This window comes from Neolamprologus brichardi, chromosome 16, assembly GCF_056152115.1.
Source record: "Neolamprologus brichardi isolate AB-2024 chromosome 16, ASM5615211v1, whole genome shotgun sequence".
NCBI lineage: Eukaryota > Metazoa > Chordata > Actinopteri > Cichliformes > Cichlidae > Neolamprologus > Neolamprologus brichardi.
Genome location: NC_142119.1, coordinates 30,788,612 through 30,815,201, shown reverse-complemented (window position 1 = coordinate 30,815,201; position 26,590 = coordinate 30,788,612). Strand labels below are relative to the sequence as shown.

At 38.0% G+C, this 26,590-nt stretch overlaps 1 protein-coding gene across 1 annotated transcript in view; it reads right to left on the bottom strand.

The window, feature by feature from the left end:
* Positions 1-26,590, bottom strand: part of thsd7ba (thrombospondin, type I, domain containing 7Ba) — a 196,442-nt gene that overhangs the window by 101,703 nt on the left and 68,149 nt on the right. The window contains exons 4-6 of the mRNA XM_087829901.1: positions 9,927-10,785; positions 6,953-7,201; positions 5,794-5,963 (exon numbers count right to left, since the gene is read on the bottom strand). Of these exons, the coding sequence (XP_087686027.1) occupies positions 5,794-5,963; positions 6,953-7,201; positions 9,927-10,785 (1,278 nt within the window). The remainder of the gene's footprint in view (positions 1-5,793; positions 5,964-6,952; positions 7,202-9,926; positions 10,786-26,590) is intronic.

Sequence of the window (26,590 nt, the reverse complement as noted above, 5' to 3'; positions counted from 1 at the left end):
GTTGTGGACCAATATAGCTTTAAAACATTTTGCCACGAGACTCAGCTGAGAGGGCAACGACCAGCTAAAGGAATAAACAGCAGCTCAACAGGGAGATATTAAGTCAAGACACGGTACGACCAATTCACTGCTAAGCACGGCTGACATTATTTGAAGATCACAGTCGGCTCAGCCACCTGTAATGGGCTCTGACATTAGTCTCTCTCGCAGAGTAAGAGGCTATTTTTTGCCTGTCCACAACATGGGGATTTATTCAATCTAATATTCCATTTTGATGCACCTCAGCACATTACTGAGAGGCAAATTTCCATTTAAATGAGAGCCCATAGAGATATTCACTAAATGTCCACTGTGCATTTTGTCTTTTTACCAAAAGTCATTTACATGGTATTTGATCTCCTTTGTAAAATGAGATGCTTGCCTAAACACGTTGATAAAGTGCAGTATAGATCTTTCTGCTTTGCTCCCTAAATTGTGTTTTCATGTTTGCCAATTGTGTTACAGTTGTAGGCATCTAATAAAACCTGATTGAGCTCTTTAAATTCTCCACATGCCTTGCAGCCACATCTGTTTATCATGTAAAACTGTGCGAGTCACATCAAGGTAAACACTGAACTTGAAGTATTGATGTTGTCTCTCACATCCAGTGGTTCAAAGAGTTGCTTTCATTCGTATACTTCTGATCTTCAAGCATTTCTCTGAACACTTCCTTTCAAAGGCAACACCTCCATCATACAGCTCAGGACTTGGGTCAGGACTATATGAAAATATGGATGGAGGCAAAGTTGACTTGTTATTATTTAATAAACTGTTGTGTTTTAAGGGGAGGCAAAGATGCGATTTGCAAAAAGAGAATCTTACAGTTGGCAGCCATTAAAAACTACCTACTGTGTTTAATTAAAAAGATAAATTAAATACTTAGTATGCGTGTTAGTCTATTCTTAAAGTGATTTATAAGCCTAACTTTAATTTTGTTAATTAGAAAGTATCGCCTTTCTGTTCATAAATATTCAGTAACGGTCTATGTCTTCCTGCTGCCACAACTTGCTATATTGTGTGTGCCACATGTTCTGAACAGACTTAGGAGGGTTACACTGGGTTTCTGAAGTGTTGATAGAGATTTTTGTTCCTTTGCTTATCTTTTTTTTGTATCAACTGAAACATGGGCAATATGCCAAATGTAGAACAATGAAAACACAGAGGCAATTCCCTTCCCCGTTGTTGTGAGCTGCAAATAAACATGTTCTGCAATAATAAAGGAATCCCAGCCAGCTAAGCTGATTAAGTTCAGGGGAGAACCCCCAGGGCCATTGCATTGGAGACCAAATTGAAATCGGTTTAACCAACAAATAAATAATCATCAATGTTGTCTAGCATTATTTGGCAGTATATCTCTTTGCAAAATTACTACAACACGTAAAGACATTTTTTTTTAAGGATGTGTGACAAAACAACAAAGAAGTCTTTAAACAGATGCAATTGTTGCCCCAACTGCCTGAACCAAAATAATGAATCTGACTAGGTTATCCGTTAATATTTTTTGGGTCATATTTTAAAACTTTACATTATTTTCAGTCTCTACCTTCAACTAAACTTCAATATAGCTCCGGCAATAAACAAGATACATTAAATGCACAAACTATATATAAAAAAGTAGTTCTTATTATTTGACTAACAGCAGTTACTTCCTTATTTTCTTCAAGTCTGTACCTTGACTAACCTCAGATATTTATGCAGTCTGTCTACATTTTATTACAAGGCTTTAATAGTTATACATTTCCTGATATTGCAGCCACAGTTCACAGTGGGAGGGATGATAAGATAAGTACTCAGCGTTTGAATTAAAGTAATATTTCACATTTATTTCAGCTTGTATGCCATATTTGAAAAAACCATGAAAACACACTTTCCTCCTGTCTCTCACACTTTTAGGTCGCAAAATGTTTTACTTGTTTTCTGAAAAAGAAACTAGATTTCTCTTAAAGAAACAGTTTGCTTGGTAATAGCTGGTATGTATGCATGCTACCTCCTCACCACATTATAGATTAGATTATTATACAGAGAAGGAATATTTCATTCCACTGCTATGTTGATAACACGCAGACATTCTTATATTAGAAATTGCTGGTTAAAATTCAAATAAAAGAGGAATTCTTATCACTGGTACAGACAATCCAACCATGAAGTCCTCCCTCAGTCCTTTATCTGTTCATGGGCTTTAGTGACGCTCAGTGTTATTCATGGTTTTGGATTTTTGTAACGGTCTTTTAAACTCGTATCAATCAGAAAGCATAAAAAAAATTCAGACTGTGCAAAATGTAGCAACCAGACTTCTTACAACAACCAAGAAAAAATTATATTACACTAATCTTAAAGACTCTACACTGGCTGCCCATCACTTTAAGGATCGATTTTAAGATTTTACTTATCACTTTTAAAGGTCTTCACGGCCTGCATTCAGAATACAGGCTGAAACTGTTCCTGTACCAACCGGTGCGCAGCCTCAGATCCTCAGGCAAGAACCTGTTAACTGTTCTCACCTCAGTGAGTGTTAGCTGTGAGGCCTCGCCCGTTTAGGGATGATGTGCCTGAGAAAATCTGGCTTGCCTCACCAGTTTCTTCTCTCCCTGCTAAAGATTCCTTTTTATTGTAAGGCTTTGGTGTGATTTCAGTATAAATATAATATTTTTGACCTTGTTTGTTTAACTTAAACTTAACTTAAAAGAAGAGATAAAACTGAAGCACAATCTTATTCTTCTAAAGTGACTTGCCCAGTTACAGTTTTCTATAATAGACACTATCATCTCTGTAATATAAAATCCAATGTACTGTACCGGGTAAAATAAGGATTGTAGCGGAAAAAAGAGCTCAGTTCATTTAGCACTGTTACAGGTGTATTTTTTTTTTTTTTTATTTAACCTTAGCTGGACATAGCCTGACTAAAAGTAGGTTTTTAGTCTTGTAAATTTCCACAGTACAGTGGGGCATGACCATAGACACACTGATGTGCTTACTGAGGAGGAATATTTCCCGCAGTCTTATACAGTGGCTTGTGAGTAAGGAATATCAGTCAAAAACTGTTCTGCAAGTACTTTTTTTTTTCATTTGAACAGTCTCATTTAATTCTTTTTTTTTAAAGCAGAAATTCAAAAACCTTTTTACTGAACAAAAGCAACATTTGTGAGATGTGGGAAACTTGCTGAATGTTATTTTCATTAGCATCTTTAGTAGCTTTCCTGGTTTAAGTGCCATTTTATATTTGCTGTCTCTTAGTTTGATAATGAATCTGCATTATTTTCTGACCAAAGAGGCCCAATGCTTGTAGGTTCATGAAAAAAACTGCCCTTTCACACTTTCAGAGGTACAATTAGAAATTTCTCTGTGAAGGTTCTCAGTCATCCAGGTCATGGTAGTCTAAAGAGCTTGGAAAGAAAAGTGTCTGGACTTCTTTAAGTTGCTTGAAGACGTTCCACCTCTCATCTGAGAAGCTCCTTCAGTTCTAACATCAAATGGTGGAGAGTCCCAGATTTAAGTCCTAGGGGAGTGTCCCCCAAGGGGTCACAGGGGTCCTGTTGATCACATGAGCCAAGGTGTGAAAATGGATGTAGGTCACAATCAAAGGCTGTGAAACCTGGCCCCACCCTATGATGTGATTTCCTGAGGTCAACAGGCCCAGAATGTGAGTGGGCATTGAGGTGTCTGGGGAGGGATCTCAAAACTGGATTATAGATGGCAGACAGTTGGTGTCGTAAGCCACCGCCTCTGTTTAAAGATGGTCGCTCACAGTGGACATAGATGCTTCTTTCACTCCTCTTTCAAACCATCTGTCCTCTCTGTCCAAAATGTGAATATTAGCATCCTCGAAACAGTGACCTTTATCCTTTAGATGCAGATGGACAGCTGAGTCTTGTCCTGTGGAGGTGGCTCTTCTATGTCGTGTAATACGTTTATGAAGTGGCTGCTTGGTCTCTCCAATGTAGAGGTTTGAGCATTCCTCGCTACACTGTACAGCAAACACTACGTTGCTAAGTTTGTGTTTAGGAGTTTGGGATGAACCAGTTTTGTCTGAGTGTGTGGCTGGGTCTGAAGTACACTGGGATGTCATGCTTGAAGAAGACTCTCCTGAGTTTTTCTGATAAACCGGCAACATGGGGGATGACAATGTTGTTGCGTTTGTCTTTCTGATCCTCCCTAGTTGGTGTCTGAATAATTAAAGAAGCTTCTCGGATGACAAGTGAAACGTCTTCAAGCAACTTAAAGAGGTAAAGAGGTCAGACACTTTTCTTTCCAAGCTCTTTAGACAAATAACAATTTCACATGCAGAACAGTGCCCCACTGTTGGGCAGATCTTATATTATATTGTACCTTGGTAAAAGACTCTTTTAGTAAGACGCTGTCTAGTTGTAGAACACATATCAGTTACAGCAATGAAGAATGTTTATCATTTTTTGTTTCGTACCTAAAACTATTTTGGATTTGATGGCAACAACATGTCTCTTAAAAGGCTGGAAAAGTAAGTGGTACTAAAAAGAAACAGCTGGAGGAACATTTTGCAACTAGTTAGTTTAATTAGCAACCGGTCAGTACCATGACTGAATATAAAAAGAACATCTTAGAGAGGCAAAGCTTTTCAGAGGTAGAGATGACTAGAGCTTCAACAATGTGCAAAAAAACTGTTTGTGTAAATTTTGGAACAATTTAAGACACATCAAATTGTGGATATGCCATCATTTACAGTACATAATATCATCAAAACATTTAGAGAATCTGGAGAAATCAAGAGAGAAGGCTGTGAATCCACACTGGTTGCCCATGATCCTATGGCTCTCAGGCCTTGCTGTACTAAAAGCAGTCATAATTGCGTCATGGAAATCACTGCATGGGCTCAAGAACACTTCAGAAATCATTGTCTGTGAGTGCAGTTCAGCGTGCCATCCACAAATGCAGGCTAAAGCTCTATCACGCAAAGAAGAAGCCACATGTGAACGTGATTCATAAATGCCACCATGCTGTCTGGGCCAAAGCTCATTTAAAATGGACCGAGGGGAAGTGGAAAACTCTTCTGTGGTCAGAATTGAAATTTGAAGTACTTTCTGTAAAATATGGATGTCGTGCCCTCTGAACTAAAGAGGAGAGGCAGTGACGAGCTTGTTATCAGTGCTCACTGAAAAAGCCTGCATCTTTGATAGTATGGGGGTCCATCAGTGCACCTTCGTAAATTTAGACGAACCCCTGTACCTTTCACATCAATGCTTAAAGGCATACGCTGGTTTTACAGCTACATACGCTCCTTTTTTCAAGGATGACCCGTGCATATTTCAGGAAGACGATGCTAAACCATGTTTTGTAGCTACTGGAAAAGCATAGCTTTGTAGCAGAAGACTCCTGGTGCCTGCAGTACACACCTTTCCCCAACTGAAAACACTTGATGTATTATGGAGTGCAGAATATGACAGCAAACACCCAGGACTGTTGAGCACCTAGAATCTTTTATCAGGCAAGAAAAGGGCAACACTCCTCTTCTTAAAGTCCAGCAACAGGTTTTCTTGGCTCCCAGATATTTACAGACTATTGTTTAAAGGTTTTATTTACATTTTTTTTTAATTTACATTTTAATTTACATTTAAAACAGCATCCAAATATTGTGGGAATTGGGTTTGTATTTTTCTGCTTCACTTTAATAATGTAAACCACAAACAAACCATGGAAAATTATTTATGGTGCATCTCTTGAGTCACTGTGTTTTTCCAGCAAGCTCAAGGTCAACTGAAATAAAAGTATTTTTCCCCTTACCCTCCTTTCTGTGATGTGGTGCTGAGACATCAGGGACTTGAACACAGTAGGTCTTCCTGGTCTGGATGCCCCCTCCACATAAAAGGCTGATGTTTGCCAGTCTCCGGTTCTGCTGGCTGAGTAAGGGTAGAATCCGACATTCGCCCCAGTCAGTGGTCCTCCACACATACCTAACAGAGCATGCAAGGATGCTAATTAGTTATATTTGCAATGTTAATGAGTTAAAAGCTGTTAAATTGAATCAGTGATGGAGCCACTGTTTGATATGTATTACAAAAAGTCAACACTTGTTTGTGTATTTTCAAAAACAAAGTTGTAATCCATTAAGAAATAAATTGATAAATGATCGTACTTAAGAAGGATAAAGCCTCGGTATACACAAAGCCGTGCCAGTTGCTTTCAAAGAGTCACACAAAGCAAAAGACAAATTAGTGAGAGCAGTCTCTGGCAAAAGCATCTCTCACAGTATGTCAGAAGAAGGGGGTGTGGGGGTGTGGGGGGGGGTGATTATTTTGATTTCAAAACTTCTAAACAAATGTTTGGTTTCATCTATGAAAAATGCAGTGATGCAGAAAGCAATAATATTTGAGGAGTTTACCAGAACAACAGCCTGTAGTAATCTATCAAATGCTTAATTTCCGTAATGAGTTTTCCCTAATCATGTAAATCCTCTGCTTTCAGGCACTCAGTGTAGATTCAGCAAATAAAACAAAATCTACCAGCAGGGAAAGTAATTCTCCATTGACTACTTTGTTGTGTGCATGTTATATTAGCTAAATCCTATCGTAACCCAAATGCCCCAATACAATGGCATTCTGTCAAGCCCTCTTTTTATCATGTCATGTCTTTTGGGTCAGGAACTCCCTACAGTACACAAGATTATTGTGGCTGCCACAAGATAATTAAAATTATGCTAAAAAAAATAGTGTGCACAAATCAATTCAATAGTAAAGTCATACATATTTTAACCTCTAGGCTTTCTCTCATAATTATTAAGGTGAATTTGTTCAAAGAACGCAAATTAAAAACCCTTATTTGGTCCTCGAGTTTGTCGTGCGTTGGGGAAACTGCAAATGAAAAGAACGTTCATTTGAAGATTGTGGCCTTAAGAAGCAATAAAGATGATCTCTGTAAAAATAAATAAATAAATAAAAATTACCTGGGGCAGTTTGGAAGTAAATCGCCTATGATATTGCAAGCTTCTTTTTCCTCAAGGGCAGGACATCGCTTCCCCCCGCCAACTGGGATCTGAGTCATGATCCGTGACCGGAGGCGGTAGCCAGGGGATAGGTCGGTGGACCGGCAGGTCTTAGAGCAGGGGCTCCACGATGACCAATCGGATGTCTGACAGTCTTTGGGGATCACGCATGTTTGGAAGGTCAGTGGGGATTTGTCCTTCGTACAGAGGCTGCAGATTGAGGAGAGTAAATTACTGTCATGTTAAGGAAATTTTATTTCATAACACGATATCTTTGTGACCCCTTTAAAGTTTGAGAGTGCAGTTGTACACAAAGCAAGCTATAAATAGATGTTGTTGGGTTTTAATTGGATTTGCCGATGGAGAGGTATGAGACCCTATGAGCAAGTGGTTATGTTGATTTGTTGTTGAATTAATGACCTTTACTTCTTCCACTCAAGAATTTAAAGTACATCCTGTTAACACAGATCTCAAGACAAAGTCAATCTTTTACACAAGTGCCACAAAGAGCTCACTCAGAGATGTTAACCAAGCACAAGTCATTAGTCATGATTTTAATGCTATTATCCCATTAAACTGCTGCTGCTGCTGTCCAACCCACTATAGTGCCAAACCATGTAACTGACCCATACGTCCTCTGCACGATAGTTTTTTGTGTGACAAAAACTAAAAGAGTGACATGGAAATAAATGGAAATGAGAGTTTAAAAAACAACAACAATATCACATGGCACAAACACTGATCTCCTGGGGGAAAGTACAGTCAACTTGTACCAGTAGTAAATCTGGGACTGCCAAGAATTGACTTTTGTTGTTCTATCAGAAAAAAGCTCTAACAGCAAAAGCTCATGTGTGATCTTTTTCACCACTGTATAATGACCCCATAAATGAAGTCATAACCCAGTGAACCATCTAGGTGGTGGTGGTAGGCCTAAATTAGCCATATCCTTAGCCACGATAACCAGACTATGGCCATTTAATAGGCTAATCCCAAACCAAAAGCATGGGTTTTCTCATCCAATTACAGTTTTTGTTGGCTCTTGGAAGTTGAATTAGTCAGGCTATTGAGATACAAGACAATTTTTAGACTTTCTCCTTGTAATGAGGCTGTAAGTAGAGTAAAATGAAGCACAATACACATGGGAAATCTATTTTAAAAGCGCCACACCTCCTTAGATAAAATAAGTGCTAATCGAGCAATGCAAAATAAAATCCTTTTTTCAAACCACAGGACAAAAAAACATGTCAGTGAAAAGAGATCTGTGGCAAGATAAACGACTTTTAAACTACTCTGTCCAAAATGGCAACAAGCAAGAGCAATCACAAGAAAATTGATATGACAATTAAATGCTGTACAACTTCAATGCAGTATGCCTTATTATAAATAAAAAAGTAATATGGAGCAATAAAAAGGCTCAATTGAAACAACATGATTGAAATGTGGTCTCTGAAACAATGATGGCAGTCAGAAATGGATTTTAACAGCCAGCTAATAATGACACTTTACACCAAGAAAATGGTATGGTGGCATTTAATCAATGTAATATACATGCAATGATTTTCTTTCTGTATGAGAAAAACAAAGCAAAACAAAATAGCACAAGACAGAATGTTGTTTGTTACTGTGTATTTGTGTATGTGTGTGTGTGAGACACAGCATGTGTAGGTGTGCATTTGTGTGTGCTCTGCTTTTTGCTTTGTGCGCAAGTACGTGTAGAAAAATCCATTCTTATCAAATCCAAATACCAAGGTTAGCTCTAACAGCAGAGAGTGGAAGGGGGGCAACACTTGACATTTAACACAATAATGCCTCCCTTCCTTGCTGAAATGCTGGTCAAACAGCCGCCCTCATATAATCTAGTAATAATTGAATAAATAACCACCATCAATAAAAACCATTTTATTTCACTGAATACACCTCATGAGAGGTGGTGAGCATTGATTATTCCTCTCTTTTATTAAAAAAAATCGACAATAGTGTCCATTAGGATTATTTTGCCTGACAGACAACAACAACATTCAGCTCCTATAATTTTGAAAACTCTCCACACGCTTCATCAGAGGAAAACTAAACTGATGAAAGAGAATTATTAAACCTGCAAACATTTCCGCTTGGATACAGTACAAAAAAAAAAACATACAAGAAGAAAGACAGATTATACAGCACTGCTGTTTTCATATGAGAACAAATCAGGTGCACCACAACATTTATCACACCTTGAAATCCAGAAAATTAGAATCCAGGGTTCTATTTGGCGCCAATTATTAGAATGTCCTTAGGGGGTAACAGGTGGAATCAGTCTTTCTATACCAGTGAGGTATGTGGTCTGACAGAGGGAAAAATGGGTTCGTGGATCCCAGTGGGGAAAAGAAACAAAAAGCAAAATTTTTTACATGTATGGTTGATTTCAAAGAACTGCCAATTTTTCCAGGATTGATTTCCCCAGCAATGTCAGCCTTAGAGCAGTGCATCTGAAAAACAGTTTCCAGTAAAGCCCGCATTTTATTCTAGGATGAACAAACTGTAAGTGTATACTGTCAGATAAATTTGCAGTGGGGGATTAAATAATGTACTCTGGAAAGACAAATCCAGCATACAACTTTTTGACAGTGGTAAAAGTAGATGTGTTTGGGGCAGACCAAAGACAGCTTTCAAAAAGAACATTTTTAAACCAACTGTGAAGGATGGCAAAGAAAATGTTATAGATTTGAATGCAGCACAGTGCCGGGGACCTGAAGATTTAAAGTACAGTAAGAAATCTACCAAGAAAAGTTTAAACGATCATGTAACTGATGGAATTTTGCATTGAAGAGTTGTGAAGGGGTAGGGTGGCCACTTTGGGGGCATAATGACTGAAAAAGGCATAAGTATTCCTTATAATATACCATATTAAGATGATTTTCCTATTCTTTATGGTTTGAAGCATGTTGCTTACCTCAGCATAGCATTTTTGCCATCGCTTCTTGTGCAGCGAACATGTCGTGTCTGGTATCCCACCTCTAGTTCCCACGACGCGGGGTACTTAATGTGCGCATGAGCAAGGTGCTGGTGGGTGTGATGGAAATGCTGGTGAGACGCTAGTGTGTGCAGCGTGGCTGTGTTGTTCTCGTTGGACATAGTGCTGAAGTCCACTGTGGTCCTTCCACTTAATAGGGCATCCTTATGATGGGGCATTCGGCACTCACTCCAGGCCCCTACTTTAAGGCTGTACTGGTACTCGTCCTCCCCAGCCGGGCAGTCAACATGGCTGGAACAAGTCCTGGTCTCAGTTAGGTTGGGGCAGTTTGCCCCTCCATACATTGATGTGGCCAGAACATGTCGAGTCCGATGCTGCAGGCCAGCACCGCAGGTTTTGCTGCAACTTGACCAAGAGTTGAAGTCTGAAACCACACAGTCCTGGGGGCAGGGGACAAGGCATGCCTGCTCCACAGGTGGTTTTTGGGAAAAGAATTCACATATCCTCGAACTGACTGTGGTTCGATTTGAGGTGCGTACGCAGTAGACTTTGCGCCTCTGGATCCCATGCTGTGCTGTAATGCACTCAGTTGCCCTCAATTTGAGCTCATTGGAAAAGAAAGGAACAAGAACACAGCTCCCCCACTCTGACGCCTCCCACTCGAAGAGATCCTGGTGCCAGTCGCAGACTTTAAAACACTGTCTCTGGCTTTCTGGTTTCTCCATGTGATGGCAGTGGGAGTGATGCGTGGTCCAGCCCTCCATGTGGATGCACCATATTGTCCTTGTCTGAACCCCACCAGAGCCACACTCCTCACCGGTACACTGACCCCACTGGCCTGGAGCAAACAAAAAACACACAGAGAGGGCATTTTCATTAAAAACTGAAGCTTTAGGGGGGAAATGATTTAAATTGCAGCAATCTAGCAGCTTGCAATCAAGCAAAATTCAAGGGCATTCACTTAACCTCCATGATTGCTTTATTCATGAACTGAGGAAAAAAGGAACAAAGGAACACAAAGTAATCAAACCAGTGGCGGACATCAATATAAAGACAATACAAGATCAGTTTCTTGGTCACAAAGGATTAAATTAATTTTTAGGTTCTTGAGCTCAAACTGATCAATATTTTTGGTCATGTATAGTATGGTTAGGAGTTCACTTGGGTATTATGATAAGATATGCTATTAACTTGAATTCTGCGGGCCGTTATTATCATTATTATAATTTGTATTATTACTTCATTACAACAAAGCCTCTCCTTTAACAGTAAAAGCATGCAAATGCTTAAATGTAATGTCTGCAAAGGTGAAATGGTGTACAATGGTGATTTTAAGAGATCTTTCAAACAAAAATGATAAATTAGATGCTTTTGAACTTGTTTAACAAACAATAATTGTCACAATATGTCAATCAATTAACCAGTGCTAGCATTAGCATTAGCATTAGCATAGTGCAACATTTAGGAAAGAAATTTCTGCTTAATACTTAAGGAAATGTAATATTGATCACTCAAAAGGGTCAGCTCACAAACATCCAGTCAGATATTTTTGTCTCAGAAGTTCTGAGTCACCTGCTTTCAAAGAACTATGTGAAATGGAAATGACCTCTTTACTCACATTAAGGGACGGTGGCAAATAATGGGTGTAAATTCAGAGCCACACAAATAAATATAAATAATAGATATAATATAATAATAGATAATAATAATATAAATAAGACCCTTGTTGTTGTGAACACAGAAATTCTTTGGTTCACATCAGGTAACTATAACCCAAAAAGCTAGAGAGAGATAGGTGTGTTAGGGGAGTGGCTCAAAGCTAAGACATTAATCCAGAGGACTAGGGTGTCTAACCTGTGTCGGGACTTTTTCAGTTTCTTGTTAATTAGCTAAGGAATAAGTGTATCTTAAATCCCCAATCATTTTAGAAATGCCAAAAGAGAGTTAACCGACTCTCTCCTTGGGGACAGTGCCGTATTTGACTGAACCCTCTACAACTCCACTTCACAATTCACCTATGAAGTCTTTATTAATCTAACATAATGGCTCATCAAAATAATATCCAAAATTGGCTCTTGATTTGAATTCTTCTTTTTTTTATGGATTTCTACATCATTTTAACCTTTTGCATGCTCTGTTATATTACGGTCATTTCAAAAATTTCTGTCTGTTGATGAAATTGGCCTCAAAGATGTGTTTCCAAAAACTTCAAACAAGAGGTGAATTTTTCTTTCTTATATATTGTAAAACTGTTTGGTATTCTGCAATCTAACCCATCCATTTTCTTTCCCTTATCCAATTCAGGGTTGCAGGGGTGCTGGAGTCCATCCCAGCTACCACAGGGAGAGAGGCAGGGTACACCCTGGTTTGCACTCACATTCATTCAAGTATAACAGTGCTCTTTAATTCCATTTACATTGCAAACTTTGAAATACACATCGTGAGCAAAAATGATTTGAATGTTTTGCTTAGTCGTGTGTTTGGAGGCTAAGGTAACTGAGAAGCCACGTAAATTAATACGCATAAAAATGCTCACTGTAAATTAGGACATAGAATAGAAACTTTATTTATAAACATTCATCCTATTTGTAGTGATGTGGTTCACTTCTGGGACCTAAAGCCAAACTGCAATCGACAGTCACTACTTTGGAACATCGTTTGTGCTTGAAGTCGTTTCCCTTTTCAATAAATGGTGGAAAATACTTTGAGGTCAGAGAGGGAGCAAAATTGTAGATACCTTTTTCCATTGTAAAAAAATCACTCAGCTTCAAATTGTAGCTTAAATTCTCCTCTCAATTGACCTCAGACTACTTCTGTTTTGATGAAAAGTACAAACCTTCATCTAAGGCCAGGTTTATGTGTTGGAACAAAAACAGAACAGATTATACAGGACAGATGGCAGTTATGAAAGTGACATGAACTCTGTAACATTTTAGTTATTAACTTATTTATTTATGAAAGCATGATATTTTAAGTGATCTTAACGTTGGTTAGCTTCAAAGGCAGCAATTCATTTATAGACTACTGCACTGTTTCAGAGGAACATATTTCACGCAATCATACGCGGAGATTTCCTTTTGGATATTAAGGCTATTAATTTTGCTAGAGCTGCATCAGACCCTCATCATTTTATTCAAATAGGACTTTTTTTAAAAAAAATTAATGAGCCAATCATATTTGTAGTTAAATATGTGACAAATATATTGATGAATATCACCAAAAAGAGTTGTATCAGATGCTGGGGTTATTTTCTTCATCTGGGGTTTTAGTTACAAATAATGCAGTGATATTTGTATTTAAATGTAACAAATATATAGATTATGTGTCAACAAAAACAGTAGCTGATTGTCAGTTTTTATAAAATGTTAAGTTTTGAATACCAAGCCCAACAAATCTTAAATACATTTTTAACCTTTTTGTCCTCATCATTAAAAGAAGTAGACATAAATCAATTTCCTGATATGATGTGATTATCTTCGTCAGTCATGTTCTTAGTTATTTTGCCACATGCTATGAAAAAGATAATTTGATTCATTTCTTCTAATTGGAATTAAATTGATGTAATAATGAGATCCTACTGCTTCCCAAATTGCTTTTGAATGACAACCTGTTCAAACTGTTTTATGTCTTTTTATGCCAGAGCAAATCTGTTGTTAACACTTTGCTTCCTGGCCTATAGCTAGCATTTTAAGGCTCCTTTGTTTGTTTGCTTAAAGGAGGAATAGTCTAAAGTACACATTTTTATTCACAGTTCATTGAAGCACAATGTTGAGTTTCTTTGTCCTGGCACTGTGATGCTAATGAGACTGTCACTAATATATTATTATGATCAAAGAGCATAGATCATATTTGCATCAAAAGTACAATGTGTCAAACTGAAAATGCTGCTGCTGCTGCTGCTGAAGCTCTAAAGGTAGAAATACAGTCGACTGTGATACCATGTTTCTTTTTGTTGTTTGCTTGTTTCTTCTAACACTTTATTTTGGTTCTTTTTGTTAAGATAAAAAAAATCAAACACAAGAAAGGGCATTTCTTTTCACTTGTTCCCAAAAAATCAAAACATAAACACAAAAATAAACAAGAAAACAAATGAGATGTTGTATTTCATTGGTATGTGAGCCCGTTCTCACTCCCGAGGCGTAACATGCCGACGTTTTTTCACGTCCTGCGGCGTTCCAGAGGAACGCGAAAGGAGACCTTCGGCGTTCTTATGGTACGCGGCGGGTTATGGGCGAAATCCAGTGCAATGACGCTCCCGCGGTAATAGACGTTCCAGCCCTGTATTCCAGCCCTAAACCTAACCTTATCCCTAGCCCTAACCATAACCTTTTTCCTGAGGTTAACCATGACTTTAATGATGTTAAATAGCGTGTTTCTAAGCATTTGAAGGAAAAGAGCGAACATGTGTAGATTGAGTCCATACGGTTCTCATATTTCCTCATTTTTCCGAGGTCGTAATTTAGGAACGTGGTGGGTAGCCGAAAACGTAATATGTTGACGATTTGTCACCTAGCGTAAAATGTTACGCTTTGGGAGTGAGAACGTGTTGGGTATGTTGGACTTGAGTGTCCTATAGGCTCTCTTTGGCTATTTGCTCAATTATGTTTGCACAGAACTCTTCAAAATAAAAGTTTCTTTCTCTTTGCCGTTAAACAGTGAAAAAAAACGCATGGGGGCATATTGAGAAACAAAGACAGACCCAGTAATTGCTTCAGAATTTGATTAAAAAAAAAAGAATGACAGAGTGTTTTAATCTTCCAACAGACCCACTCCAAGAACCACATCATGTATCGGCCACTGCACGTCACACAGAGCATTTAAACTTAACATATTATGCAACTTTAATTTACAGTGAGATTTTGACACTGCAAGGATGAATAAATGAATTCCTGTTTTGGCTAAAAACTCAAAAAAAGCTAATTGCAGCATTTTAGATGGAAATAAACATATGGGGTTGTATATACATTTTCATGTAAAGAGGTGCAATTACCTTACCGTTTGTGTCTGGTTCAGTAAACACATAGAGGTTATTAAATGTAATTTGAATGTTTTCTGCATATTTCAAAGTGAAAAAAGTTTGCACCGTCTGTGCTTCTTTAGACGTGCAGTTTGGCTTGTTTATTTGCCTTTTTATACCAGTCTCATTGGAGATACCAGAATGATTTGGGATTGAGCAGAGGTTTATTGGAGAGGGGCTGTGGTTGTTTCTGTCACAGCACTACTTACTTTACTCACTACTTACACTTTGGGACCTTTAGACTTCAGTCAAAGCTGCCAAGAGTCCAGAAGTTACAGAAATACAATTTGAATAGTTAGTCAAAATTAAGGTTACAGATGTTCAGGGCCACAAGCACCCATGTTTCTTCCAAGTAAGCATACAGCCTTTGTGGTCACTAGTGGCACTCTTTCATGATAAACACCCTTTCATCGGCATGACCACCTTTGCTCAGTAGTGCTGTTTTCAAACTGTGCCAGGGTGTGAGTGCCTGATTTATGGAGGTGTGATTGGGAGTGATTCTGCTGCAAAGGGAGCCAGCTAACACAAGCACTAGTTCATCTTCTAAGCTCTGAATAATCACTCTCTCGATCTGTCAGCATCAGCATCTGTCAGCCCCTCAGGAGGAACCAGTTGCCCACAGCTCCTTCATTCCCGTGGCACTTAGTCGCCTTGCTCGCACCTCTGGGGGCTCTGGCACCCATTGAGCTTCTGCTATATTTACCATTCAGTTTGAAAACTGAAATTGAATGAAGCAAAAGCAGATGAGCAGACTTCACTACATTATGGGAAAATGCAGAAATTAAACTTAGCCAGTGTAGTGTGACTGAACACGTATTATCTTCCTCAGTAGCGTTCAGTTCAACCCTTAAGTTAGACAAATGATGCTAAAGCTGTACAATAATAGCAAGTAACACAACAAAAGCAATTTCCACTCTGCCCCGAAACCAGACAGATGAGGGAAAGAAGCAGCAAAGAAAAGAGCAATAAACTGTCTCCTAAACAGCAACCGCACTCGCTACTGTTGAAATGCTTGGCTTTCTTATCCATTTAATTACATTTGGTAAAAGCATCACTGATTCAGGTCAGTGAAAAAAAACCCCTGTAGGATCACAGGCTGGTGTACTTGCTGTATGAACTTTATTCTGCTATTTTAGGTTTGTTAATGTATAACCTGCACAAATGCATATATGTATATCGATCTATCTATCAATCTATCAATCTATATATATATATATATATCTATATATATACATATATATCTATATAGATATATATACATATAAATATAAATATACATATAAATATAAATATATATATATATATATATATATATATATATATATATATATATATATACATATATATATACATATACATATACATATATATATATATATATATATATATATATATATATATATATATATATATATATCAATATATCTATCAATCTTTATATATATATATATTATTTAGAAATATTATTGGCTTTTTTCAGCTTGATTAGATAGATGCAGTGTAGATTGACAGGAAAGCAGAGGGAAAGAGAGAGGGAGACATGCAGCAAAAGGCTGTGGGTCAGACTCGAACCCGGGGCGGCCACCTGCTATGGTCGCCTGCTCAGCCAACTGAGCTAAACTGGCACCCCAAATGCATATATTTTTATTATTTATATTATTTTAGACAACCAAACACTATTCTGTAAAGACAGGGTGGTATGTTTTCCTTCCTATACTGCCTTTAAAATCTAAGTCTAAGAGTATTTTTGTTCTTCTGTACTTTTTCAAACATTTGTGTAAATAATAGTATATAAAACTTAGCAACTTAGCAATGCCAGTTTTAGGCAAGCTTCTTAATTAAACTATTTCACTGTTGGTAATATTTGATTATCGGTCATTCTCTTATTATGCTGCAGCTTTTCGTACATTTCCTCACAAGGATGTAGTGAATTTACTTGCCATCCATCTTCAACTTATCTCCCTCAGTTAAGCTTCACTGTTTGTACACATGCGTCCTTTGTCACAACACTTTTAATTAAATACCTATGCCACCGAGCCTAATTATGCGCAAAGCTATCCCCAGTGACACACTTCCATCAGTTGTAATTTATGAGCACTGTGGTTCATATTCACTTACAACATTAATATATGCAGAAATTCATCAAATTATCATCAGCCACTCGATCCATCTCCCGAAGGCCTGAATCAGCTCATTTCTCCTTACATGCTACACAAACACGAATCCGCAGTGTTTATGTAGCAGGTTAGAAGGACATCCGGAGAAAAATATGTGCAAAATATCATCATCAGGCAAATTAAGTGACAATAACACTCATGACCTCGAGCTAAAAATAAAAACTTTATGTGATGATAAAAAATGAGCCACTTCTGAGAGATGTTTGACCTTCGCGCTTGAATATAAATCATATATTTCCATAAATGCTCAATAAGTGAATGTATTATAGCACTTTTGTTTTGGATTGACAATGAGATACTTAATGTGCTTGGATTATCTGCAGGGAAGAAGCATCAAATGCAGCTTTAACATCCCAAACTAATGAATTATGTTCCTTGGGGCTGCAGTACTATACACACTGCCCCACTAAGCTTTTGTTATAATTTAGTATTCAGGCCCACAGCATCCATGCCAGACCTACTTGAATAGCCAATCACTTTTTAAATGGCCAACAGTATAAACACTAGACAACACTAACACATGTTGTGCCCACTGAGTGATGTAATGCCCACTTGGGCCAATCCATAAAAGTAAATAAATAAATAAACACCGTAAGACTATCCAGTTTTTGACCAAAGAATATGCTTTTAAAATAAAATATAATGTTTAGCAAAGAGGAAAAACAAACATCTCTACATGACACTGAAAAAAGATATAATAAAAACGCTAAAGTAGGAAAACCACTGTCCTCTGTTTTGATTTATGTTATTTTAAATCCAAGCTTCGATAAATCTTGATGATGAAGATTTCTAAGTGGATGATCAATCATGACTTCTTCAGAGTTATCACACAGTGGAGTGAGGAGATTTTCCAAAATGCATGGCAGGCAAACAACAAAGTATGGTTCACCCCTGAGAAATAATAACCATCATAACAAAGCTATGCTCCTTCTGATATATTATATTTCTATTTCCCAGATATTTTCATTTTTTAACTAAAGCAAAACAAACTACTTAGTGGTGTTTCAGGCTCCAGAAATAATAGTACTTTGTGCACTACGGAAAATAACTGCACATCAGTTATAGGTATAAGGCTACAAAAATAAATAACAGGAATCTACAGTATTTCCCATGACCAGCTTATGTTCAAATCATTTTTTAATTTTCTTTCTTTTTTCTGTTTAGAAGCACGTACAAACTTTTGTTTTCTGACTATTTATCTATCTATCAATATTGGAAGGTTAGTGGTTCGATTCCTGGCTGCTCCAGTCTGCCTCCCAAATATCCTTGGGTCAGACACAAACCCCAAGATTCTCTCCTATTACACCTGTTTACATCCCAAAGGAACTCTATTGGATTAAGATCCGGTGATGTGCACACTGTAGTCAGCAATAATGATCAGGTAAGCTGTGGTGTTAAAATGAAGGTCAATTGGTAATAAGAACCCTAAACCATGCCAAGACAATGTCCCCACACCATTACACTAACTGCAACTCCAGCCATTGATACAAGGTTAGATGGATCCATGTCTTTTGAACCAAATTTGCATCAAACTCATAAGACCAGAAAACATTTTTCCAGTATTCTCTTATGCAATTTTGGTGAACCTGGCAGAAGGGGTTTTCAGCATGATGTGCATTCAGAGTTGCACATATCTTGGTTGTAACAAGCGGTCGATTGATTTGCTTCCTGTCGCCATCTTTTTTAGACCATTCTCTGTAAACCCTACACATGCTTGTGTGGGAAAACCCAAGCAAACCAGCCCATGTGGTACCAACAACCATGATGCATTTGCCCTCCTAGGACCTGGCGTCCACATATGTGGACATCACATTTTGGGTTATTTAGACCAAAATATTGAATTTTGCTCAATAGGGCCTGACGTCCACTTACGAGGACATTATACTGTCCCTTTTCTATTGATTCTTTGTTTTTACATTCATCGGGTCCCAATCAGCCCAAATATCAAAGAGAAATTAAAAATGCATGCCATGAAAGAGTTCGGGTCTTAGGAGGTTAAGTCACTAAATAACCTTTGTTCCCCTGTCTGATGCTCAGTATGATCTTTACCAGGTCGTCGTCTTCATCATGTCTACATGTCTAAATGCGGTAATTTCCTGTCCTGTCATTGGGTGATTCAATATTTGTGGTAACAAAGAGTTGAATAGGCATACCTAAAAAAGTGGCCAGTGATTTAAATAGTTATGCATTATTCTTTCTGTTGTTTTTCCCTTATATAAATGTATCAGTGTGATGAAATCAAATATTTTTCAGTTGTGATCACCTTATTTTCCCTTCTAACAGTCATTATTTCTTGCCAATTGTTGAGTTGCGTGTCTGTATATTTAACCTGCCCTGGGTGAGAGCTCTCAGAGAATTTTAAATGGTTGCTGCTGAAAACACAGTTTTCTGTTTGTTAAGTCAAGAGAGAAAACAAGCTGTAGGTGGCAGACATATTTGAAATAGCACACACAGAAATCTTTTTTTCCTGGCTTTCTATAGCTTCCTAATAGAGATCCTGGACTGACTTATTACAGGTTGCCTACTGACTGAGTTGTATATAGATTGTTTCTTTCTATTTGAGTCTTGGTGTATTTCTATAGATACGATCGTTTTGTAGATAGGCCCATTCCACCTTGGGATGATGATAACAATTAACTTTCAAATACAATTGCTGATATCTTTGCATATATGATGACACTGTGAGACATGGCTTTTATACTTAAATAAGTAGCATAAAATACTGTGGAACTAGGACCGTTAAAGGATTTAAAAGTCAGAGAAAGAAGACAGATTCCTGAAAACCAAAAGGTCCAAAAATGAAAAAAAAAGAAAAGAAAGAAAACCGTTCAGGTGACCAGAGGGTATTTGGTCATGTGTCATATGATGTCAAAACCACACAACAGGGAACTCATTTTTCTTTCCTCAGTTTGAGCAATGAATCCAGTGACATTTCCTTTTAGCAGCATTGGCATGTCATGCTGTCATACTAAAAATACGCCAATGTTTAGACTCAGACAGAACTTCTTCTCCCCACAGAATCAATGCTTGGTCATTCTATTAACTAGCCTTGAGAGACATGGTAGTTCATCTACCAAGCGGATATTGTATTTCCTCTAAGATCTCATTTATATACATAGATCCCACTCTGATTGTTTGTGAGATCCCCAGAGGGGTGCTCCTGCTGAAATCAATGTGTTTACACTTATAAATGCCACAGTACTTTAGTCAGTATCACTTTAAAATGTGAAAACAACAGTGGGGGATGTGAGGTGTGCTATGCCTCTGCAGTGATCAGAATCTTTTTCCGAGTAACTGCTTGTCTCATGTGGTCTTCTCAAGTCCCTGTACCAGCCTATGTAGAGGTGACAAGTAATTGGATAGGATGTCATTCACTCCTCTGTCTCACTGCCTTCCGCTGACCTGGGATTTCTCTCTTAAGCACAGGAGCAGAACTAATGGCCGTATCTACAGACAGCAACCTGAGGAAAGACCCTGGTGTTTAGATAATGCAGGTGACCAGGGCATGAAAGAACAGAGATAAAGTGACAATTGTATCGCTGACAAATTTAAAATTGCACCCATGGCAACTGTTATGATGCAGTCCCTGGGGGAATTTGTGTATATCGTACAAGATTTAAGTCTCTGCCCTACATCAAAAGAAAATCCATCAGATAAAACTGGAATACCAGCAGGGGAAACTGGGGATAAACTGGATTTAAGACTATGAATAAATACTAATCTTAATTGGTTGAAGGGGGCCATGACAAGGTTGCCTTCATGGCTAAAAACATCTGCTGTAACTTAATTTGAGAGCTGATTAATGATGTACCCGAGTGGCTTTCCTTGAGGTGCTCTTAGACTGAGAAGCAAGCAGCAATTCCTGAAGTGCTTCTCTGCGATTTTGTCTGAGGAGAAAGTACTCCAAATCATTGGTTTACCAGGTAATTGTCAACAAAATAAAAGCTAATTAATTTGGTAAAACATTATTCATACTAGAATATTTTCAACGGATTCTTGTAACATGTAGTAGCTTTCGTTAGCTATACAGCGTTTTTAACCTCTGGCTTTATTCTTTTTATAGTTGCAGCTTTACTGTTTGCTTCAGTCTCACCACTTTTATCAACCAATCTTATCAACTCAACCTTTTTCCATTTGCAGCAGACAGCTTGCTTTTCAGAGAAAAGCTTTGATGCCCACTGCACACTACCTGTCATGTACCAAATAGCAATCAGACAAAGTTACAAGAGTTGATGGAAAGCAAAACAGAGGTAAGAGCAGAGTGAGCTGTGGACTTACGGGTTGCCACAGTCACTTCAAATCAACACTAATATTCCTTCATGTGGCTAGATGTACAAATAGGGAACTCTTGTGAACACATTCACCATAACAGGTTTATATAGTAACAGACCTTTTTGATGACAGATTTGCTTTGTAGCAGGGCAAGCATAGGTGAAACTACTAGGGCTCGGTTCCCTTAAGTATTCCTGTAAGCTTTAGGAGCAAACCAATGTGCGTGCAGGACCTTTGTCAAGTGGAATTTAGCCATTATTAAAACATATTACTTTAGGTTCACTACCAGTTGCAAAATATGAAGTCCTCACTTGCAAATTCAATAACACACTCAAGTAGAAATAAGCAGCCAAGTGAACAAAGCAGCCACCATGAACATGAGTGTGTGACTGGTAGGCTGAATTTTACTTGCACACATTGATAATAATAATAATGGATTGGATTTATATAGCGCATTAAGCCGTGTATCTTTGGATGTTCTGACAACTCTCACCGATTTACTTTGATGACTGAAAAGATTGAATAACCAAAGAATTCTAAGGCAAGTAGGTGTATTTAACATGTGTCTGGGGCAAAAAGACAAGATTTGCAAACTTTATGTTCAAATATTTTGAAAACTGTCACGTCAGACTGTTTTGCACAGGCTGAATTCAGCTTTGAGGTTAGAGCTGAGTCGTGCAGTAATTGTAGAGCAGACACTGTCACATGCATAGTAGCTCATTTGTACACTTTGTTGTACATGCACAATGACAATAAAGGGCTATTCTATTCTATTCTATTTTAGTTATATATGCAAGGTCTTTTCGAATTTGCAAACAAGTATGAGTGGGAGTGAATATCGGCACCTGCAAAATAACACTATTTGCTTATGACTATGTTTTATCAATCTTGCTGCACATAATATAAATCGGATCTCATAGCCCCAGCAAATATCTCCCAAGAGTTGAACACAAGAGCTCTTAAAGTTCATTCAAGAATCTGAAGGTCACTCTTGGTGTGAAAAATCAAACCTCCATGGAATGGGTGCCAATAAAAACCCTTTAGCTATACAAAACACAGAGCCAAACTAAAAACTACAGTCTTCCGATGAAAAAGCAACCATTTGGGGTTTTGTTTTTGGTTTTGTTTTGTTTGCTGGGACCCCTGAGACTCGGTACTTAGTGGTCACTGACAAGACTATTTATTCTATATCATATTAATTAGTGTTTTAGAGCTATGTAAGGCTGTCCCTCAAAGGGTTGAAGTTAAAGTTTCAGCAGGATAATGATCCTATGCACACTGGCAAATCTACCAAAAGAGCAACAAAACTAAGAAATAAAGCAACATGGCCATATCTAAGCCAAGACCTGAATCCTATATCAAATCCCAGTGAGGTGGGATTTAAAATGAACCTGTTTGCAATAGGTAGTATATTCAAGAAACTCCTGAAACATATTGCAACTGAAGAGATTTTGCATGGCAGAATGGTCAAAATTTTCAGTAAGCCAATGTTGGAAACTGGTGGCCAGTTATGCAAAAATCCTGTAACAAGTTATTTCTACTACAAGTGACAATACCAGCTGCTGACAGCAAGGACACGCTTTTACACATAAGAATATTTCATTTAAAAAATATATATGCTTGAAAAAGAACATTTTCCTTGAACTGTCAAGTATACCACCTTGGGCAGGCTGTGACTCAGAAGATAGATTGAGTTGTCCACTATTCAATTAGATCCCCAGTTCCTTCAGTGAGCATGTCAAAGTGTTCTTGAGCAACATATCCATGTGATCCATGTGCAAAAGTGGTCAGAGTCATCAATAAATCTAGAAAACCTCTATGCAAAGACCAGCATAGCATAACATGACTGTATTTCTAAATTTCTTAATTAAAGTGGACTGATAGTACAGAAAAGGTTTAAAAAAATTACATATACTAGGTCTAGCTGATCACAACTGCAAACTTTACAATACCATTAAGTGCATTCAAGAATATATGGAATTATATAAGTGTATCCGTATTTTAGTCAAAGCAGGCCGGTTCAGGAACCTATATTCGCAGTAATTGCCATTGCTTTTCTTTGTCTGTGTCTCAAAATATGAGCCTTGAATAGATAAAAGGGAGCAAATGTTCCTGACTCACATTATTATTAGCTTCTCTTTATTTTATTTTTGGACTTGAACTAAAGAAAAGGGACTGCCATAAAAGGAAAAAATGTCTGTAACATTTAATTCAGAAAGACAAGAATCCTCCACACCACCACCACCACCCCTTCCATCCCTTTCTAAAAATACTGACTGGCACTAAACGTGATAGGAACTCGTGAATTTGCTGTTGTTTTTGACAACTTCCTTCTCGACAGTGTTCTAGAGTCATTTTACTTTAATTATTTTGGAGTAGTTTGTTTGTTCCTTTAATAAAGGAAAAATAGTGAATGGACCATTTCTGTAAGGACCCAAAATTTCCACAGACAGAAGTGCAGATTACCCAAGTCAGGTAACCTGCAGAGTGTAACCTGTGGAGGCTAAACACTTCACCTATCCTCCATCTGTCATTTGCCTCCCCTTTGTCCCTCAGTTATTAATCAGATGCTCCCTTGTTTTATGACTATCTGTGGGAGGCTAAATAAATAATTACTGGAGAAAATTATAATTTGCCAACCTCCCTAACACTGCTCATCTAAACTTTACCAATTTCAGTGTGACTGGATTATTTTTTTTAAATCACACCTCGTAGTGAAAGTAAAATAAAGTTAAAAATACAGTATGCTTTCACTATACTCTCACAAAGCTCACATTTGCGGTTGGACCCACACAGTCACTTTACCCAAAACACAAAACCTAAGAGTTTCTGGGCTTTCTTTATTGGACTTCCCAACAAAACCATCAACCACTGTGCAAGGTAGTTGTTATCAGCGTGTCTATTAGAGATATGCAGACACTTCATATTTCTTTCCTGGACCCGCTCACAGGAATGGGCGAAAGACTAATGGATAGTTTGAGAGTTCTGATGGCTGCTGGTGCCTTAATCTCTCTCTGATAACAAGAACAACACTGTGACTGCATCTTGCAAACAAGGCAAAAACTGGTAGAGGCGAAGCACTGTTGGGATGGTAGAGTAAGTCTGTTACTCTGTGATAGCTATCATTTTGGTCTCGACTGAAATATGTCCACAAGTAACTGGATTAACTGTCATAGAATTTTGTGCAGACGGTAATTGTTTCCATTGATTCTCATTTTGCTTTGTTATCCTCTGTTTTTTTAGTAGGCTGAAGTGTTTTGGTTGAGTCTGTTGTATGGATTGCTGTGAAATATTGGACAAACACTTAGCTGTAAGAGCTTTAGTGATTTTTGCTATAGAGGTATTATTGGATAGGAATTTTTTTTTTTCTTCACCAAATGCCTTTTGAACTTGTGGTATTTTGTCAGAGTTGCACTGGGAAAACATTCAGCACGGACATATCCATGAGGCCAGCTTTTACATTACTGCAACCAAAAGGGACTAAACAGCTTTGGAACTCAGCTTATTCTATACATATTTTCACACATTCCTGAACTTTTCAAGACATCACCAATGGATGTGAGAATGTGAATATCCAGTGCACTGAGATTGGACCTTTAACAGCTTTCAGTCTTCCAGCAGTGATGTCTGATTACTATATAAGAAAAGCACAAGTAATAGTCTAAAATATTAACACCAAAGCAGTGGGCATCCTTTGTCCTGCCTACTGCATGCTCTACCCAGGCAGCTTCCTCATCTAAACCTAACAGTGGATTTCTTGTAGTGAAAGTTTAGATTTTGTCCTGTAGTTTAAAAGGGAAACATCCGATGATGCTTAGACTTGAGTCTCCTGACATTGTCTACATTTCATGCTTGGAAAAACTAAGCACACCTAAGCTGTGGCGAAAACAATATGTTACTAGCAGCAGAAGTCCACATCCTTCGTCCGCATGTATATATGATACATTCAAACACTATAGACTGGAAGCAGAGCCTAACAAATATTGTTATTTTAGACACAGAACACAGCAAAAAGAGCAATTGTGGTAAGTAAAATGCATGCTGTTACAAAGTTTATGTAGATGATTGTAAAGGTTTAAAACAAGATGCCTGTGTGCTCTGTGAAATCCACATAAGAAGGAGAGCTGAAAAATGAAAAAGGAAATCCTTGGACTTATAGCAGTGCTTACTCTGGCAAGTCCACTTGCTCCACAGAGCAACCGTAGCTTGAAGTGATCCTGACAAAATTGTTGACTGAATCACAAAAGAGCAGTCAGTCAGTCAGCAGCTCAGAAAAAAAAAGTCAAAATGTTAAAAAGGCTCGGCTATCAAACACATTCTTTCATCTGCAGTACTGTAATGCAACACTATATTTTGAGTCCTTCACTGATTGCTGTAGCTCTCACTGGAAACAGGGCTGCTTCTTTTTTCTTTTTCTCCCCCCACACTGTGTGAAAACAAAACCAAAAAAAAAAAAAACCTGTTAAGTGTGCGCTGACTGTGTAAATGATATATTCAACGCTTGTGTCATTGCCATCTCCATTTTTGAATGCATATAAAATAAGAAGGGCAGTTATGTAAGCAAACATCAGGGAGGGAAATGTGGGTGTAATGCATAGATTTTAAATATCATAAAACCTGGTGCAACTCAACTGGTATGAGTGTGTGGCGTGGATTTTGTGGCCCATAACTACACCCAACTCTCATTTAAAGCAACAATTAAAACTTCCACAGCCATTGGCATTCACAGCTCTGAACTGAGTATTCACCACCGTGCAAAATGGCTTTTTCTACCAAAATAATAATAATAATGGATTGGATTTATATAGCGCTTTTCAAGCCACCCAAAGCGCTTTACAATTCCATTATTCATTCACTCTCACATTCACACACTGGTGGAGGCAATCTACAGTTGTAGCCACAGCTGCCCTGGGGCAGACTGACAGAAGCGAGGCTGCCATATCGCGCCATCGGCCCCTCTGGCCAACACCAGTAGGCGGTAGGTGAAGTGACTTGCCCAAGGACACAACGACCAGGACAGAGAGCCCGGGGATCGAACCGGCGACTTTCCAGTTACAGATGCGCTTCGGGAATAAATAAATCTATCTGATTTCCAAATTATAAACACAAAGTTAATTTTCATTTTCCAATATTCTATCAATACAATGTTGATTTGATCAAAAAATATAAAATCAAGA